This window comes from Humulus lupulus, chromosome 3 (genome assembly GCF_963169125.1).
Source record: "Humulus lupulus chromosome 3, drHumLupu1.1, whole genome shotgun sequence".
NCBI classification, from domain to species: Eukaryota; Viridiplantae; Streptophyta; class Magnoliopsida; order Rosales; family Cannabaceae; genus Humulus; species Humulus lupulus.
Window position 1 is genome coordinate 153,769,775 of NC_084795.1, and position 19,908 is coordinate 153,789,682.

The 19,908-nt window shown below is 47.2% G+C and overlaps 1 protein-coding gene across 1 annotated transcript; it reads left to right on the forward strand.

Annotated features, from left to right (window-relative positions):
* Nucleotides 1–2,896: 2,896 nt before the first annotated feature.
* Nucleotides 2,897–6,052, forward strand: LOC133825153 (uncharacterized; the record flags this gene model as incomplete). The annotated part of the gene is made up of 5 exons (XM_062258137.1): nt 2,897–3,268; nt 3,470–3,757; nt 4,022–4,309; nt 4,382–4,711; nt 5,000–6,052. Coding segments are annotated over 5 exons (2,331 nt in total), but the record flags the coding sequence as incomplete, so codon positions are not given.
* Between the last annotated feature and the right edge of the window lie 13,856 nt (nt 6,053–19,908).

Consider the following 19,908-nt stretch of genomic DNA (forward strand, 5'->3'; position numbering starts at 1 on the left):
ACCCAGAATTCTGGGTCTGCGAAGGCGTGCCGCGGCAGGGTTTTTGTGTGCCGCGGCAAGGGAGCTTCTGTCTGATGGGTGCCGCGGCACAAGGATGTGGTGCCGCGGCACAAGGCAATTTTCAGGGTAGCTCTTTTTGGCAATTTTAGGTCTTAGCTCCGGGGGTTCGTGGGATGCCTCCGGGGTGTTGTTTTAAGGTTTTAGAGGTCCCGAGAGTGCGGGATTGGTCCCGGGAAGTGGTTTTGGGTTTGGTTAGTATTAAAAGTGTTTTATGTGTGTTGTGACTAGGATTTCGGAGAGGCTCGTGCTAAAGGACCGTGCTCGTGACCGTGGTACTTTGGAAAGCACGGGATACAGGTAAGAAAACCGTAACACCCGAGTTTAGGGCATGGCCCCACTGTGTGATTGTAGGGCGTGGCCCCGGATTGTATTACGTGCAAATACATAAACTTAAATGAACCATGATGTGTGTGAATGTTTATTTTGAATGCACTATATGTGTTATTATGATGAAACGAGCGGCAGAGGCCGGGTACGGCATAGGCCGGGGCGGCCGTGGGCCGAAAGTAACACAGCACATGGGATGCTTATATTCAGGGTGGGACCCAAGGGATACATGAGTGATCCTCGCGGTGAGAACCGAAACTCCAGGCTTTGGTAAGGCCTTGGGAGCGGCATGGCCGTACTTGTTTATGATGGTGGTTTTCTTATGTATCAGTGAATTATTGCCAGCTATTTACTTTGCATATGTTATGTGTTATTTGGGTTTTCTTGCTGGGCTTCGGCTCACGGGTGCTCCGTGTGGCAGGTAAAAGCAAGGAGTCAGTCAACCGGCCATGAGTATGGAGAGCGTGGGGGCGGCGCGTACATGTTCGGCCTGCCCGACTGCTTTGGTTGGGGGCATTTTGTATATGGCTGTATTTAACCATTCTTTTGATAGCTGATCAAGTGTAAATCCATTTTGAGTTGTAAATATTTTGTAAACCTTATTTTGGGATCCCAGATGTTTTATAATTAACGTTTTTAATGAAACTAAACATTTTCAAAGAGTACAGCCTTAAACTCTGGTCTATTCACACTTTTGGTTTTAGAAACCACTTGAGTCAATTAGATGCACAATTTCTGTTTTAAACTCACTTAGTAACGGCTCTAAGGTAGTAGGGCGTTACAACTTGGTATCAGAGCGAGCCAAGGTTTATTGGTTCTGGAGATCGACCGAACATGTACGCACGCTGCCATTGAAAAGCTCGACTCAGGGTAGTTTGGTATGATCGGTTGATATATTCATGAATATGTGTTTAATGCTTTGTGTGCCTGCCTAAATTATTATGAGCATGATCATTGAAATAACATATGCATGATGCCAGGGCAAGGCCCGTTGTATGCTGCATGATATTTTTATGGCACTTTGGTCGATTGATCTTGGTTGTTGTTGAGATTGAGAGGTGGAAATTGGACCTTGTTATCATGCCTAATGAGCGGTGTCATTGATTGCAGGCATTTAGTTGCAATGCCTCGCCAATCATCGAGACTCCGCGGCATTCAGGCCGAGGATGATAACCAGGGGCAGGACCCTCCACCTGCTCCTCAGAACTGGCAACAGATTTTAGCAGAGATGGAGGCTAGGTTGAAGAAAACAGAGGATGAGCTTAGTCAGTACAGGCAACCAGCTCCTCCACCGACCACTGTGATACCACCACCGCCTAGTGTGGTACCGGCTCCGGTTCAACCTGTGACTGGGAACAGGTTGGAACCTCTATATGAAAGATTCAGAAAACAACAACCTCCTACCTTTGAGGGGGGAGCAGACCCACTGCAGGCTGAGCAGTGGATGAGTACAATGTCGGTAATCCTGGACTTCATGAGGGTTGAAGGAAGGGATAGGGTTGATTGTGCCAGTTATATGCTTAGACATGATGCACGAATATGGTGGGAGGTGGTGGGGCAGCGAAGGGATACTGCTATTATGACCTGGGAGGAATTCAAGAGCCTTTTCAACGAGAAATACTACAGCGTAGCCGTTCGAGCGGCGAAGGCGGATGAGTTTAACAGTCTGACTCAGGGCAGGTTATCTGTCACTGAGTACGCCTTGGTATTTGATAGATTGGCGAAGTTTGCGCCAGAGCTTGTGCCGACTGATATGGCCAGAAGGGACAGATTTGTACGGGGATTAGGTGCAATGATCGCCCGTGACGTGAGTATTACAATGGCTCCAGAGACTACCTATGCGCAAGTGGTAGACAAGGCCCTCACTGCTGAGAGGGCTGAGGATCAGATCTGGAAGGATAGCGCTGCTAGGCGTGATACCAGGAGGGTAATGCCTTCTTCTTCTGGGCCTAGTCGGGGCAGCGGCCCCAGTGAGCAGAAGAGGAGAGTACCAGACTCATTTACTCCCTATGGTTCCGACAGGAGGGTTCGCGGTTCCGTGGGTGGCCGCCAGGGCGGTAATGACAACTGGAGGAGTTATCCATGGTGTCCTCGATGCAGGCGACGGCATCAGGGCGAGTGCCGGTCCGCCTCTGGAGCGGGTACCGGCATCAGGGCATGTTTTGTTTGTGGAAGCACCAGCCACTTGAAGAAAGATTGCCCGCAGGCTAAGAAGGAGGAGCCTAGGCAGGGTGACAGCCTCGCGCCTGCTAGGGTCTTCACCTTGACTCAGACTGAGGCAGAGGCCAGCCCATCAGTGGTCACAGGTCAGATTTTTAGCGCTGGATCCTTGTTTACTGCATTGATTGATTCTGGTGCTACGCACTCATTTGTTTCTGCTAGAGTGATTGATCAGCTGTGTAGACCTAGTATTTTGTATGCTAGGGGTTTTCAGACTGTATTGCCTACAGGAGAGCTGGTAGTCTCTAGGAGGTGGGTTAGAGCCTTACCAGTAGTGGTAGATGGTAGAGAATTGTTTGTTGACCTGATTGAACTAGATATGGACGATTTTGACATAATACTAGGGATGGATTGGTTGACGCGATATGGAGCAACAATTGATTGTAGGCGACGAATGGTGACCTTTGAACCGGAGGGCGAGGCACCCTTTGTGTTCGTGGGATCGGTGGATGGACCGCGGGTACCTGTGATCTCGGTACTAAAGGCTAGAGACCTGATGCAAGAGGGTTGCATAGGATTCCTAGCAAGTATAGTGGATTCCTCTAAGGTGGCGGCAGTGGGACCGAATGAAACCAGAGTCGTCTGCGAGTTTCCAGACTTGTTTCCAGCAGATCTGCCGGGGTTGCCGCCACAGCGGGAGATCGAGTTCGTCATTGAGTTGGCTCCGGGAGCAGAGCCAGTATCCAAAGCACCTTACAGAATGGCTCCAGCAGAATTGAAGGAATTGAAGATTCAACTGCAGGAACTACTTGATTTGGGGTTTGTCAGACCGAGTTTCTCGCCGTGGGGTGCTCCAGTTTTATTTGTTAAGAAAAAGGATGGATCGCTCAGGATGTGCATCGATTATAGGGAGTTGAATAAGCTGACCATCAAGAACAAATATCCATTGCCTAGGATCGACGATTTATTTGATCAGCTTCAAGGGAGTATAGTGTTTTCGAAGATTGATCTCCGATCAGGCTACTATCAATTGAGGATCAGAGATGAGGACATACCAAAGACTGCATTTCGGACTCGGTATGGGCATTATGAATTTCTGGTTATGTCCTTTGGATTAACCAATGCCCCGGCGGCATTTATGGATTTGATGAACAGAATTTTTAAGGATTACTTGGATAAGTTTGTGATTGTGTTTATTGATGATATCCTAGTATACTCCCAGACAGAGACAGAGCATGAGCATCATCTGCGTCTAGTGTTGCAGCGGTTAAGAGGGCATAAGCTATATGCCAAGTTTAGTAAGTGCGAGTTCTGGTTATCGCAAGTTTCATTTTTGGGCCATATTATCAGTAAGGATGGGTTACTGGTCGACCCAAGTAAGACGGAAGCAGTGAGGGTTTGGCCTAGACCCAGCAATGTTCCTGAAGTTAGAAGTTTCCTTGGACTAGCAGGTTACTACCGGCGGTTTGTAGAGGGGTTCTCCAGAATTGCTACTCCGTTGACAGAATTGACAAGGAAGAAGACCAAGTTTGTGTGGACAGATCGATGCGAGAATAGCTTCAAAGAGCTGAAGCGGCGGTTGATTACTGCACCAGTGCTGAGCCTGCCAACGGATAATGAGAAGTTTGTGGTCTACTGTGACGCTTCCAGACAGGGTCTGGGATGCGTGTTGATGCAGGCTGGGAAAGTGATAGCGTACGCATCAAGGCAATTAAAGGAGTACGAGCAGAGGTATCCCACGCATGACCTGGAATTAGCTGCAGTGGTATTCGCACTTAAGATTTGGAGACACTATCTGTATGGAGAGAGGTGCGAGATATACACTGATCACAAGAGTCTAAAGTATTTCTTTACCCAGAAGGACTTGAACATGCGCCAGAGACGGTGGCTTGAGCTGGTAAAGGATTACGATTGTGATATCCTATACCATCCTGGGAAGGCTAATGTGGTGGCTGACGCATTGAGCCGAAGGGGCCCAGGACAGTTGTATAGTTCGAGGCAGATATCTGACAGACTAGCAGGAGAGATGACCAGAGCAGGTATAGAGCTAGTGGTTGGGAGGTTAGCCAACATTACTCTTCAGTCAACACTCCTCGAGAGGATTAAGGAAGCACAGGGAAAGGACCCCCAGTTAGTTGAGCGTAGAGAGAACGTCCTATCGGGAGCAGCTAAGGACTTCTCTATTTCTGAGATGAGTTTGTTGAAGTACAAAGGACGGATTTGTGTTCCGATTGATCCAGACATTCGGCGAGAGATTTTGGACGAGTCTCATACCACTCCCTACTCTTTGCACCCAGGTTCTACGAAGATGTACCATGACCTGAAGGTTTTGTATTGGTGGTCAGGCATGAAGAGGGACGTGGTGGACTATGTGGCTAGATGCCTAACCTGTCAGCAGATTAAGGCGGAACACCAGAGGCCAGCAGGATTATTACAGCCTCTTGGGATTCCCGAGTGGAAATGGGAAGATATTGCCATGGACTTTGTGGTAGGATTGCCAAAGACCGTGGGTCAGCATGACTCGGTATGGGTGATTGTGGACAGGTATACCAAGTCCGCCCACTTCTTACCTGTGAAGACGACTTATACTGTGGAGCAGTATGCAGAGCTTTATGTTAAGGAGATCGTTCGACTTCATGGGGCTCCGAGGTCAATAGTATCCGACAGAGACCCCACTTTCACTTCCAAGTTTTGGAAGAGCCTGCAGAAGGCAATGGGCACGCAGCTTCGGTTTAGTACCGCTTATCATCCTCAGACGGATGGACAGTCTGAGAGGACAATTCAAATACTGGAGGACATGTTACGAGCTTGTGTCTTGGATTTTGAGGGATCTTGGAGTAAGTACCTCCCTCTGATTGAGTTTTCGTACAATAACAGTTATCAGGCGACTATCGGAGTGGCTCCGTATGAGATGTTGTATGGTAGAAAATGCAGATCACCGATTCACTGGGATGAGACAGGTGAGAGAAGGTATTTAGGTCCTGAGATGGTTCAGAGGACCAATGAGGCACTTGAGAAAATTAGAGCTCGTATGCTCGCCTCCCAGAGTCGCCAGAAGAGTTATTCAGATCAGAAACGCAGGAGCGTAGAATTTCAGGTTGGTGATCATGTATTCCTCAGGGTTTCACCCCTGAGAGGAGTAAAACGATTTGGCGTTCGGGGCAAGCTGAGTCCCAGGTTTGTTGGCCCATTTGAGGTTCTAGAACGAATTGGGGAGGTGGCTTATAGGTTAGCAATGCCTCCAGCTTTATCAGGAGTTCATGACGTGTTTCATGTGTCCATGCTCCGGAAGTATGTTTCGGACTCTACTCATGTGTTGAGCTATGAGAACTTGGAGTTGGATCGGGACTTATCATACGAAGAAAAGCCTATTCAGATCCTTGATAGGAAGGACAAGGTCTTGAGGAGCAAGACCATCCCCTTGGTTAAAGTATTGTGGAGAAACAGCAAGGTCGAAGAGGCGACATGGGAACTGGAATCAGATATGCGGGAGCGGCATCCCGAGTTGTTCAGGTAAATTTCGAGGACGAAATTCTCATGAGGAGGGGATAGTTGTAACGACCCAAATTCAATGTTAAGGCTTAAGGGCCTGGAGTTGTGTGCCTGGAGGGCATGATGGGATTTTGTGTGTGACTTTATTAAGTTTAATGCATCATTATGATTTATTGCACGTTATATGACTATTGGATTATTTGAGATGCATGACTATGTGAATCGGTATGCATGTAGAACTGATTGTCTTAAAATGAGCATGATTGTAACTTGGCCATGTTAGGGCATAACTGTGATAATTATACTATGTGAATTGTGCCATGTGAGTGTGATGTTTTACCAGGATGCACGCATCGGGACGGTCCTAGTGAGCCAGTTAGTCTAAAAGTCACAACGGGTTGTTGTACCCGGCTCGGGAGGAGCCCAGGGGTACTTCGGGAATCTTGTAAGTTGAGTTTAGAAAGAGTGATTAGTATTGGTAATTTGGTAACCATTTGTAACTGCTGTGAGTAACAAGTTTTAAGATAGGAAGTGGTAGAATTGAAATGAAAGTGTTAAGACTTAAGTACCCTTGAAGGTTTAGCTTAGAAGGATTAGTAAGGAGGGGTAATTTGGTCTTTTGGCAAGGCAAATAGACATTATGCAGCTGGGATTTAGGGGGTACGGTTTGGGCATTTGGGTCACTTGTGGCTTTGATAAATTAGAAGAGAAGGAAAAGAAGAGGAGAGAAAGGCTAGGGCAAAGAAGAAGAAAGAAGAAGAGGTGTAGAAAGGGGGCTGAAGTGGGAAGCTTAGAAGGAGATCAAGGGAACTTTTAGGGTGGATTCTACTCTTGAGGTAAGGATTTTATGCTTATTTAAGTTTGTTTTCTGTGTTGGTTGAGGAATTTAATGCTTGAGTTAAGATTTTCATGAGTTTTGATTTGGGTTGTTGAATTTGAAATCAAAGGAGTGGATCTTGTGTGTATTGATGTTTTGGATTTGATTCTAGTGTTTATGGGGTGTTAGATTGTTCATATGAGGTTTGGATTTGAGTTTTGGGGTTTAGGTTTTGGTTTGGGATGATTTGGGGAGGTTAAAGCTCGGGGAAAATTGCAGGAAAAACCCAGAATTCTGGGTCTGCGAAGGCGTGCCGCGGCAGGGTTTTTGTGTGCCGCGGCAAGGGAGCTTCTGTCTGATGGGTGCCGCGGCACAAGGATGTGGTGCCGCGGCACAAGGCAATTTTCAGGGTAGCTCTTTTTGGCAATTTTAGGTCTTAGCTCCGGGGGTTCGTGGGATGCCTCCGGGGTGTTGTTTTAAGGTTTTAGAGGTCCCGAGAGTGCGGGATTGGTCCCGGGAAGTGGTTTTGGGTTTGGTTAGTATTAAAAGTGTTTTATGTGTGTTGTGACTAGGATTTCGGAGAGGCTCGTGCTAAAGGACCGTGCTCGTGACCGTGGTACTTTGGAAAGCACGGGATACAGGTAAGAAAACCGTAACACCCGAGTTTAGGGCATGGCCCCACTGTGTGATTGTAGGGCGTGGCCCCGGATTGTATTACGTGCAAATACATAAACTTAAATGAACCATGATGTGTGTGAATGTTTATTTTGAATGCACTATATGTGTTATTATGATGAAACGAGCGGCAGAGGCCGGGTACGGCATAGGCCGGGGCGGCCGTGGGCCGAAAGTAACACAGCACATGGGATGCTTATATTCAGGGTGGGACCCAAGGGATACATGAGTGATCCTCGCGGTGAGAACCGAAACTCCAGGCTTTGGTAAGGCCTTGGGAGCGGCATGGCCGTACTTGTTTATGATGGTGGTTTTCTTATGTATCAGTGAATTATTGCCAGCTATTTACTTTGCATATGTTATGTGTTATTTGGGTTTTCTTGCTGGGCTTCGGCTCACGGGTGCTCCGTGTGGCAGGTAAAAGCAAGGAGTCAGTCAACCGGCCATGAGTATGGAGAGCGTGGGGGCGGCGCGTACATGTTCGGCCTGCCCGACTGCTTTGGTTGGGGGCATTTTGTATATGGCTGTATTTAACCATTCTTTTGATAGCTGATCAAGTGTAAATCCATTTTGAGTTGTAAATATTTTGTAAACCTTATTTTGGGATCCCAGATGTTTTATAATTAACGTTTTTAATGAAACTAAACATTTTCAAAGAGTACAGCCTTAAACTCTGGTCTATTCACACTTTTGGTTTTAGAAACCACTTGAGTCAATTAGATGCACAATTTCTGTTTTAAACTCACTTAGTAACGGCTCTAAGGTAGTAGGGCGTTACACCGGGTAATGGGTATTTATTATGCAATTATTTGGTTAGGCCGGGATTAATTGGGAATTTATAGGACTACTTAAGGAATTAGCGGGAAATGTGGGTAATGACCATTTTTCCTTTGGGGCATTAAAGAGCAAGAACTGGCCTAGGTGGTACTTTGGTCATTTTGGTATCAAGGGATAGTCTTGGACAAACCTTCAGGAAGTGACTAGAACACCAACCTCACACATCCTCCCCTCTCCCACGTTCTCTCTCTCATTCTGCCATCTCTTGAGCCTTGGGGAATCATTTGAAGTTTGGAGACTTAGCTTGGGAATCCAGGAGGAATTAAATCTGGGAATTAGGGGAATCAAGCTAGGAGAAAGTTTGGAGGCAGCTGAGGGTCGAATTCTCGTATTGATGTGATTTACGGGTTTCCTTGAGGTTTAATCCTTGGGGTTAAGTTGGATATTGGAGAGACTATGGAGTAGTTTTTGGGTTAGTGTAACGTCCCGAATTTGATATCAAGGCAGAGTGCCTTGACTAGAGTGCCTGGAGGGCCTAATTGGGACTTTTTTGAGTGAGTAATGGATTATAAGAGTGATTGTATGATATAAATGAATTATGTAGTAATGTAACTAGACATGTATGTTTGTATGTATTAAATATGCATGTGGGCCATTTCGGTGAATAAGGGCGTGTTTGTAATTTTGGCCCATTGAGAGCATAAATGTAAATATGAATGTGTTTTGAGTGAGATCCCAATGTTATGGGGATATATTTGAGATGTATGGTCCGAGACGATCCTAGGGAGCAGATTAGCATAATAGTCACAACGGTGTTAGATACTCGGCTTGTGGTGAGCCTAAGGTTATTTTGAGAACTTGGCATGTGCCTGGGGCTTACCAGGTAACAGGTAACTATTAGTAATTATTTATGTATGTCAGGATTAAATGGGAATTTATAGGATTACTTGAGGATTAGCGGGAAACATGGCAAATGATGATTTTTCCCTTGGGGCCATTAAAGGATAGGGTTATGTCTAAAGGGCATTATGGACTTTTCAGTTACGGGATAGACTTGGATGGCGTTAGATACTTGTTGACGGTGAGAGCTCGTCAACTAAGATAAGTTAGAAAAATTGCAACGTAGAAATTATCAAAAGAAAAGCTTTAGAAATCTAAGTAGGAACTCCAAGAATAATTGCAGAAGATAAATGGTGAAATCAGTTTGTATTGATTATGGTGCAATGCTACAGTAATTTTTCCAACCCCCTTCAATGTTGAAGAGGGGTTCCCTTTATAGGGGGCTCTAATGGCCCCTAATACATTGTGGTCCAGGGGACCAAATTGTACACAAGTACACTATCAGGAGAGTGGTATCAAATGTAGTGGTGTTGGCTCTGGTACATGGTCAGAGTTTGTGGGAGCGCCTCAGCTTTTGTACTCGGTTATGGCTCCACTACTTGCCTTGTATGGGTGTCAGAGATGGGCTGGTGAGGATCACAACAGGTACCTCATTTGTACGACCACTACCTGTCTGACACGAATACCATGTCCATACTCTGATTCCTTCCGAATTTGCATGAATCGCTAGGAGGCTTCCCCACTTCATTCTTAAGGGTGCATGAAATAGGTTCTTGACCTTACCTCGTGTTAGACCCACAACAAGAGTGGTTTCCCATCACCAGCTCCTATCTCAAGGGGAGTGACTAAGTCCCCCCAACGAGGCCCACTATGTAGGCAACCCTTAGTGGCACGGACATGACGTGCTGAGGTGGGGGTGTCTCTCGAGAGCCCCTGGCGCAGCTGGTGCGCGGGCGAGGCGAGGGGCGTGGTGCCGGCCTCGTGAGAGGCCCCTGCGCTAGATACTCCTGCGTGAGATGGGGCCTCGCTGGGTGCATGTGGCTGTGACGTGCGAGATGTCACCTCGATGGGTGCGCCGAGAGGTGGTGCGAGGCAGGGGCCTCGCGAGACGCAGTTGCGCGAGATGGGGCCTCGCTGGGTGCGCCGAGAGGAGGCGCGAGATGTCGCCTCGCTGGGTGCGCCGAGAGGTGGTGAGAGGCAGGGGCCTCATGAGACGCACTTGCGCGAGACATGGCCTCGCTAGGTGCACCAAGAGTAGGCAGTTGCAAGATGACGGTGGCCCGAGGGTCTCGCAGCTCAAACACGTATTTAGGCCTTTATGGGACCTTAGCATGTGCCTTGGGTCTTTTACAAGCATGGAATATTGAGCATCCACACTTGCCCCCCAGTCTTGGAGAGGGCCTTTAGGTGCTCTAGTAGACTCTTCTCTTTGATTGTTATAAATAGGCCCCCATGCCAAGTCTATTAGCTACACTCAATCTTCCTAGCTTAGTGGTATTTAGACTCTTGCTCCTTTCAAGAGGTAAGGGGTTCACTCCCTCACATCCTCACTTTGGCTATAGTTTCCTCCATTTTTTTTAATTTTTTTAATTTTTTTTATGAGCTAATTTTTGGTCTATTTATGTCCCTTCATATATTTGAAGGCTAACACATCTTTTCTGTTTATTTTTGCAGATGCGTACTTTCGACCACTTGCCTCTATTTGACCGTGACAGCGCTTTTTGTCCTCGACCTCCTTTTAACCACGACAGCGCCCCATTTTACCTGCTTGAGGTATATTTTCTTTTTCCCTTATGTTCATTGGGTCCAAATTAGCCTTACTCGGGATGAGGTACTTTGGCCTGAGCTTGCCGTGAGTTAACCCAGTTGCATGCCCCCTCATTTATACCCTGTAGTGGATCATTTAGGGCGTTTGCATCTAGAGGTTTTAAGCCCATTCCTTTGTGTTTTCTAGCAATCCTCTCATTTATACATGAACCCATTTTTGCTTTCGGGACGAGGTCTCATGGCCAGTGATGGTCCGTTCGGCATACCTCCGGGAGTTGAGTTTGTTGACTTGTCTTCAGATTCAGAGTCCCCTGAGGAAAACCCTTACCAAGACTATGACTCCTTAAGGCAGGCCCGTATCCATCATCTTGAGCACATGGCTGAACTTAGACGTAAAATTTCGGTGGTGGAGAGTGAAATTGACTCAACGTTGAGAGGAGATGGAGCACCTTTCCCCCTGACCTTAGTGACCATGTAGCGAGCCTTAGGGTGACCCTTTTAGATTTGCGGGGGGAGTTGGAGTTTATGGAGGGACACCTTCTGCCTGAGCCCTCCAGCCCATCCTCACCTGATGACTGTCATGGGGCCGCTTCTGCTTCTCCTTAGCCCTTAGTTTCGATCTTCCCTAGCTTAGTGCTTCCGCAGCCGGTCCCACGATGAAAGACTCCTGCTAGGAGGAGAAAATGGAGGGTCAAGTATTCTGTCTCTTCCTCACCTTTTTCTTTTGGTTTTGCAGATATGCCGAGGGCACGACGACATGTATCTACCAATGAACCGGACGATGCTCCTTTAATGGCATCCCAACTGGTGTCACATGTGTCAGAAAATAAACTGAGGGAAATTGTGAAGCACTACCGCGTTCCTCCGGAGTATGCTTTATACACTCCTTTGGAGACATGCCGGGCTGACTGCCCTAACACCAGTTTCATGGCCCTTAGTGAGCACATCCTGAAGGCGGGTGGTACCATCCCGTTACTCTCGTTCTTTGTTGCGGTCCTCAATTACTTTGACCTTGCTCCACTTCAGCTGGCACCCAATAGTTGGCTGACTTTGAGTTTCCTTTTCATTGCGTTTGCTGAACTGGTGGAACGTGCTCCTATGGCGCTAGAGGTGCATTTCCTCTACAATCTCATGCCCTCTCCCAAGTCAAAGGGCTTCTATTATTTACAAAAAGCCAATAGCGAGGTCTCTTTGATAGAGGGCTCAGTGTCCAACCCGGGGTCCTGGAAGCAGGACTTTTTCTTCGTGCAAGGCCCCCTCTCTGTTCGCGAGCACTTTCGCGCCACTCCCAATAAGTACCCTAAGCCACATTTTCTCTCTTCTTCTTTTTTGCAACTTATTGTTTCATGACTTATGTTTGTGTCGACCATGGCGTGGATTATGCCAAGCAATTCGCCGAAGCCACAGTTGTTGGGACGGAAGCGAAAGCTGTGAGGAAGTTTCTCAACGCTGACCCCGCTATGAACAAGGTTGTGTACCTATTCACCGTGGAAAATCTGAACCTTCACAAACTGTCCCCAGTCGCAGATCCCAGGTTACTGTGGACCATCTCTGGGTCCAAGAAGATGAAGGTGGTATCGGCCGAGCCTTGCCACGATGAAGGTGAGGCTGAGGAGGTGTCGGAGGAAGCCCCCCTTGAACGCGGGGGACCTCACCAGCTGTCCTCGTCTCCTGGGGGATGCCTTCCTTTTGCCTCTTTTGACCCGGACATAGCCTCCCAATATCAAGACCAGCATGCCCTTCCGGGGTGTTTTGTTTGCCCCGATCCCAAGGACTATGACGCTTTCGCTCAGGCTCCCCTCGACCCTTGTCCATCGGGGGCTTACTTTGCCAATCTTCCAGCACCCCCTTCTGATCTACCGGGGCCTCACTTTTCCAACTTTCCTACGTCCCCTCCCGTTTCAGCGAGCGGGTCGCCTTTCCTCACCCAGCCAGGTGCCCCTGGCCTGGATGGGGCGCCCTGGGTGAATCGTATGGAGACCTCTTACGGGCAGCGGTACGTCCAAATCGCCTCAGACCTCCCCGAATGTGACTGGAACGGTCTTGGGAGTTTTGCTCTGTCAGACCTTGGGGAAACTCTAAGGCGCACCACTGCTTGGGTGAGTTCATGCATCTTGTGTCGTCCCTATTATATATAGATGTACATACATTTTTTTTTTTTACTTATTATTTCTGTTGTTAACTTTCTTGTGCAGGCCTATACTGTGGCTCAGCGGTTTGTCGACTTGGCTAACAATCTCTCCGCGTCAAGTACTGAGAGGGACCGTCTCACGGCTCGGGTCCAGGAGCTTGAGATAGAGCTTAAGGAAACCCAGACTAAGCTAACAAGGGTTCGGACCAAACTTTCTGTCTCGTCAAAAAGGAAGCAGAAGGCGGTTGCCGAAGCCACGAAGCTGCAGGACAAAGTTACCAGCCTAGAGGGCGAACTCCAGGGGACCAAGGCTATCACGGCTGCGTCGCAGGAGAGAGTCACTTCTTTAGAGACCAAACTTGAGGCTGCTAGGGCCGAACTCCAGGCTGCTAGGGCTGATGTAGCAGCGTCGCAGGAGAGAATTGCTTCCTTAGAGGCGGATAGGACAGCTATCGAGTATAGGTCCATAAACCAAGCCCTTTACGGTGTGTGGAGGCAGGATCCCAACTTTGATTTTTCTTCTTTCGGTGAGCACGCCGTCGCTCGAGCGACCGTGTGGAGCGCCCGTGGCAGGAGGCCCTGAGGTCGCCATATCATCATTTCTGTCTGCTATCCCGCTGTGGGCGTATGCTCATCTTGAGCCTTTGTAATATTATTACTATTATTTTTATTTTGTAAATCTTTCCATGTTACCCAGACTCCTTTTTCAATATATATATACATGGGTGGTTATTTATCTCTTATTCCTCTGTGTTTGAGGTCTTTTTGAGCCTGTATGATGGGGTTTGGTAGGTTCCCCTTTTTTATTTACCAGGCTAGAGGTCCTTTGGAGCCCATGTGAAAGGGTTCAATGGGACATTTTTTGGTGCCTCTTGATTACTTCTATAAGGATATTTTGACCCCTTGGGTTCTAGCTATCCTTTTATATATTCTTGCGTGCGCTTATTATTTTTTGCGAGAAGCGTCCTTCTCGTCATTATTCATAGTACTATTTTTGCAAGGGTCTCTTTTAGGACCCTTTTTGGCTAGACGGCTTGGTGGCCGCTCTAGGCTTATTGGTGGGTGCTCTCTCTAAGGTCTTTCCTCTTGTGGGAGGATCTGTCTTTATTTGGAAGTGTGTTGTTTTTTTTTTTGTAAGACCTTTTGGCCTCCTTGATGTTCATAAGGGTAGCTAATCCTTGTGAACCCAAGAGATGCCTTGCAAGGTCCTCTCCCTGTTTGCTAGGGTTCACCGCGAAGTGCATTCCTCTTTTAAAGAATTTTGTTTAAGGCTCTGATGTAAGGGGTCCTTTTTAGGATTCTCCTATTAGAGGGCCCTTTTTAGGATCCTCCTGACAGAGGGTCCCTTTTAGGGTCCTCCTGATAGAGGGTCCTTTTTAGGATCCTGGTGAAAGGGGTCCATTTTAGGACCCTGGTGCAAGGGGTCCTTTTTAGGATCCTCCTGTTAGAGGGTCCTTTTTAGGTTCCTCTTGCTAGAGGGTCCTTTCTCGCTTGCCGTATGTTTTTGCCTCCTGTCCTGCCCCCCAAGTGTTTGGTGAAATTTATTTCAACAGGCACTTTGGCTGATGCTCGCATAGAGAAGAAAAATAACACGTGAAGTTGCGAACAGTTTCATTTATAGCATGTGGTTTACAACGACATATTTAAAAAAAGGGTTACATCTAATTGGGAGGTTACCTAGGTAGCCTCTTTGATTCCTACTCACTAAGCTAACATAACAAGGAACAAACTAAACATAGGTCCTCTTCGCACCGGGTGCCGAAGCCTCACTGGTAGCATTTCTCGAGGTGTTTCGTAACTCGTGGGTCCAACTCGTGTGGGTCGTGCCTTCATACACAACCATTTCCATCGATACTGATGGCTTTGTGGATGTGCGGAGGGACATGTTATAGCATTCCCTCGCTTCCTTCTGCTCTCCTTTCACGCATGCTACTCCCCCAGGGGTTGGGAATTTCATAGCTAGGTGATACACAGAAGTTATCGCCTTCAATTCTCTCAGAGAGGGTCTCCCTAATACCGCGTTGAAGGCTGAGGCACAATCCACCACGACAAAGTTTGCCATTATGGTGGTTTTCCTGGGTTGTTCCCCCATGGTGAGGGCTAATTCAATTGCACCTAAGGGCTACATCGAGTCCCCTGTGAACCTGTAAAGGGAGGAATTGCAGGGTTTTAGGTGCCGAATGCTCAGCCCCATCTTCTCCAAAGCGGGGCGATCCAGGATGTCCACAGAGCTTCCATTATCCACTAGGACCCGATGTACTCTCATGTTCGCAAGCTGGACAGTTAGCACCAGGGGGTCATTATGAGGGAAATGTACCCCCTGCACGTCTTCTTCAGTGAAAGTTATTGAGTCATTCTCTCCCTTGAAACTCTTCGGGGGGCATTGCTCCAAACTTAAGACACACGGTGGTGGACTTTGTAACGCCCTAATCCCTTAGGGCCGTTACCAAGTGAGTTTTAAGACAAAACAGTGTGCAAAGAACTCGCTAACCGAGGTTTTTTTTTTAAATGAAAGTGTGACTAATCAAAAGTTAAGGCTGCAATCTTTGAAAATGCGTTGTTTCGATAAAAACTTCTAGTATTAAACATTTGGGATCCCAAAATAAGGTTTGAAAACTATTTACATCTTGAAATAAGTTTACAGTTGATTAGTTATAAAAATCATAGATTATTACAGCCATTTCTCGAATAAACCCCCAACCAAAGCAGTCGGACAGGCCAAACATGTACGCGTCGCTTCACGCTCTTCGTACTCATGGCTGGTTGACTCAGTCTTTGCCCTTACCTGCACACAGAGCACCCGTGAGCCGAAGCCCAGCAAGAAAACTCATGCAGCTCATAATATATGCAAATTATACAGTTAATCATATCAGATAGTCCACAGATAAACAGGTAAACCATTAGACTAAGCAAACACGGCCATGCCGCCCCAGAAGCCTTACCAAAGCCTGGGGTCTCGGTCCTCACCGTAAGGATATCACATGTATCCACTGGGTCATACCCTGACTATAAGCATCCCATGTGCTAAGTGTTACTTCCGGCCCCACTGCCGTTCTCGGCCTTTCGCCGTTCTCGGCTCCATTGCCGTTCTTGGCCTTGCCGCTCTCGGCCTTAGCCGTTCATTTCACTATAATCACACATATAATACATTTCGGAATAATCATTCAACATATAATAATTCATTTAAGGTTATACATTAGCACATAATACAATCTAGGGTCGTGCCCTGCAATAACACTATGGGCCCATGCCCTATTCTCAGGTGCTACAGTTTTCTTACCTGTATCCCGAGCTTCACAATGCACCAAAGTCACGAGCACGGTCCTCTAGCATGAGTCTCTCCGAAATCCTAGTCACAACACACATAAAACACTTTTAATACTAACCAACCCAAAACCACTTCCCGGGACCAATCCCGTACTTTCGGGACTCCCAAAATCCTAAAACAATTCATTGGAAACATCCCCCGAGCCCCCAGAACAAATGCCCAAAATTGAAAAATTTCCCAACTTGAAAAAGGCGTAGCGCCGCGGCGCTACCCGCAAGGGCCACGGCGCCTAAGAACAGGGCCGCGGCGCTCCTTCGCGAACTCAGAATTTCTGGGTTTTTCTCCTTCAATTCCCTCATCCCAAAATACCTCTAAACCAGCCCAAACACATACCTCAACCCCAAAACCAAATTGAAACCTCAAATGAACCATCTAACAACCTATAGACACTATCATCAAGATAAAAAACACAATCACACCCCAAAATCCACACCTTAGATTTCTAATTTCAGCAACTCATACAAAACTTAAAAACTTAACTCATGCTTTAAATTTCTCAAATCAAAACAGAAACAAGCCTTAAATTTGCATAAAACTTCTTACCTCAAATGGAGAATTCACCCCAAGCTCCCATGATTCTCCTCCTAAACTCCCACTTCAGCCACTTCTATTCTTCTTCTTCTTCTTCTTGCCCTAGCTTTTCTCCTTCTAGATTTCTTTCCTTCTCTTCAGATTTTATCAAAACCAAAAATGACCAAGCCCAAACCATGTACCCCTATAACACAGCTCAAATTTGTCTAAACCCCTTGCCAAATGACCATTTTACCCCTCCTTACCTATCCTTTCATAACTAAGCCCCAAGGGCTCACTTGTCATTTCCTATCCATTACAATTCTACCATTTTTCCATCTAAACCTGTTACTCTCTATGGTTACTAACAGTTACATAAGTTACCATATTACCAGTTACCATAACCTCTCAAGAACTAAGTTACAAAATCCCCGAAATACCCCTAGGCTCCTCCCGAGCCGGGTATAAAATCTCGTTGTGACTTTTAAGTTAACTGGCTCTCTAGGACCGTCTCGGCATGTGCATCACAATAATATCACCACACTCACGTGGTACAAATCACATAATATAATTATCACATAACGATACAGTTATGCCCAAATTACGATTATGCCCTTCTAACACAATCAGGGCCTACATGCATACTAATACACATAGTCATGCATCTCAAATAGTCAAATAGTCATATAACATGCTTTAAATCATAACCATGCATTTTACTCAATAAAGTCACACATAAATCCCATCATGCCCTCCTGGCACGCTAATCAAGGCCCTTAAGCCTTCGTCTGGCCTCCTTGGCATATTTGTCTCGTCCCTTCCTTGAATCGCCTCCGAATCCTGGTCCTCCAAAGATGGTCCTGACCTCTCCCTGTACTTCTGGGGCCACCTCTCGCGCCCGCGGCGAGGACGCTCCTTCTTCTGGCCTTTGGTTCTCCTTGCGCACATATCTACCCAAATGTCCCCTGCGGATGAGCTCTTCGATTTCCACCTTCAAATGGTTGCATTCCGCGGTGGTGTGGCCGATATCCTTGTGATACTGGAAATACTTGCTGGGGTCTCTTTTAGACCGATCTTTTTTCATTGGCGGGGGCCTTTTGAAAGGGACCTGGTTTTTGTTCATAACGAAAATATGCTCTCTCGCATGGGTGAGGTCAATGTAAAAGGTGTAGGGGCCCTGTAGGCGCTCATCAGAGCGTTGATGCTTTCGGGGTCGATCATCTCTCGTTCCCTCATAAACCCCCTTCTTCTTTGCACCGCTTTGGTTTTCTCGGACTGAAGGTCTCGGGGGCGACGAGCCTTTTCCGGCTTTGAGGTTCTCGTGACCATCCTCCACGCGAATGTATTTTTGTGCCCACTCATAGAAATCATCCAAGTCTATGACCTCCCTCTTGAGCATGTTATCCCATAACTTGCTTCCTGGGCGTACTTCAGCTGTGATGGCCCTTTTTAGCTCTCGGCGGGTCAGGCTCCCTACTTTAGCTGCCTCCATATTGAACCTGTGAATATAGCCCTTCAGACTCTCGCTTTCTCCTTGCTTCACATTTGCGAGGCTAGTGCCTGGCATCGTGTAGTCTCACACGACGTGGTGCTGTTGGAGGAATTCATCAGAAAGTTGTTGCCAAGGTCTGATGGACCCCATTCTAAGTCTTTTGAACCATTTGTACGCTGGTCCTTTCAATGTGACAGCGAAGCAATGACATCTCGCCCCGCTGCCAATTCCCCTCAGCTTCATCAAGTCGTTAAATGTATCTAGATGGTATTTTAGATCCGTGCTTCCTTCGTAGGGGGTCATATGGGGCTACTTAAAATTGGCAGGGACCTGGATGGCTTGGATCTCCCTAATGAATGGTGACTCATGCTCGAACTCTTCCTCAAAAGCATGACCTCCAGAGGCAGTGACGATCTTGCTTCACAGGCTCCTCATTTCTGAGTCCCTTAAAGCGGACGGGTTAAGATCTCCCTTTCCTTTGCCCTCTCGGGGCGCTATAGGGGGCGTGGTCCTTTTACTTGCCCTTTTCTTGTTGACCTCCTCCCATAAATCTGAGGGTGCTCTCTTTGAGGCGACCTCGTCATCGTTGCGAGGGGCAGCATTGGTCTTCGGCTCTGGTTTCTGGGCCTGCTTCAGTGGTTCAGTATGTTCTCATTGCTTCGTTCGGGGGGTGTTACTAGTGGAGTGTCGAGTCCTCCCACCGTCTACCAGAACGGTGGTCTCTGCCCCCTCCTGACCTTTCTCTTTTCTCTTGGGCAGGGTCACGCTTGACTTACCTTGCAACAGGCCATTCAGCACCTCTTTCATATTCTCCAGGGTGGTCTCCAAACTTTGTTTCTTATGGTGCAACTCACGTATTTCCTCTTCATAGAACCGAGATTTAGAACTCGAGCTCACGGAATGGACCCGGGGATGCTTATCATGTCTATGCGTCGAGGGGCCTGGATCTTGCCGGCAGGAGTTCAGTACTTGTGGTGGTTTAGGAGGCGGGAACTCGTTGGCATTCTCAGGTGGTGCAGTGGTTGTCCTTGGAGGAATCTCATCGGGTGGAATGGCTGGTGATGAGACCTCCCTATCACCCTCATGAACCTCAGGGTCCCTTGAGGGTTCCATATCCCTGGGTGGAGGAGGATCCTTCATGGAGGCCTTCAGCTGAACTCTGTTCAGGTGGACTTCCACCTCTCGTGGCTCCCTAAGTCACTTTGAACGTCTCAGCATTTCTTCTCGCTGGGAACAATGGTAGAATAGTAGCTTGGTACTTAGCTTCCCACAGATGACGCCAAACTGTTAACGGTGAGAACTCGTCAACTAAGTTAAGTTAGAAAAATTGCAACGTAGAAATTATCAAAAGAAAAGCTTTATAAATCTAAGTAGGAACTCCAAGAATAATTGCAGAAGAAAAATGGTGAAATAAGTTTGTATTGATTATGGTGCAATGTTACAGTAATTTTTCCAGCCCCCTTCAATGTTGAAGAGGGGTTCCCTTTATAGGGGCTCTAATGGCCCCTGATACATTGTGGTGCAGGGGACCA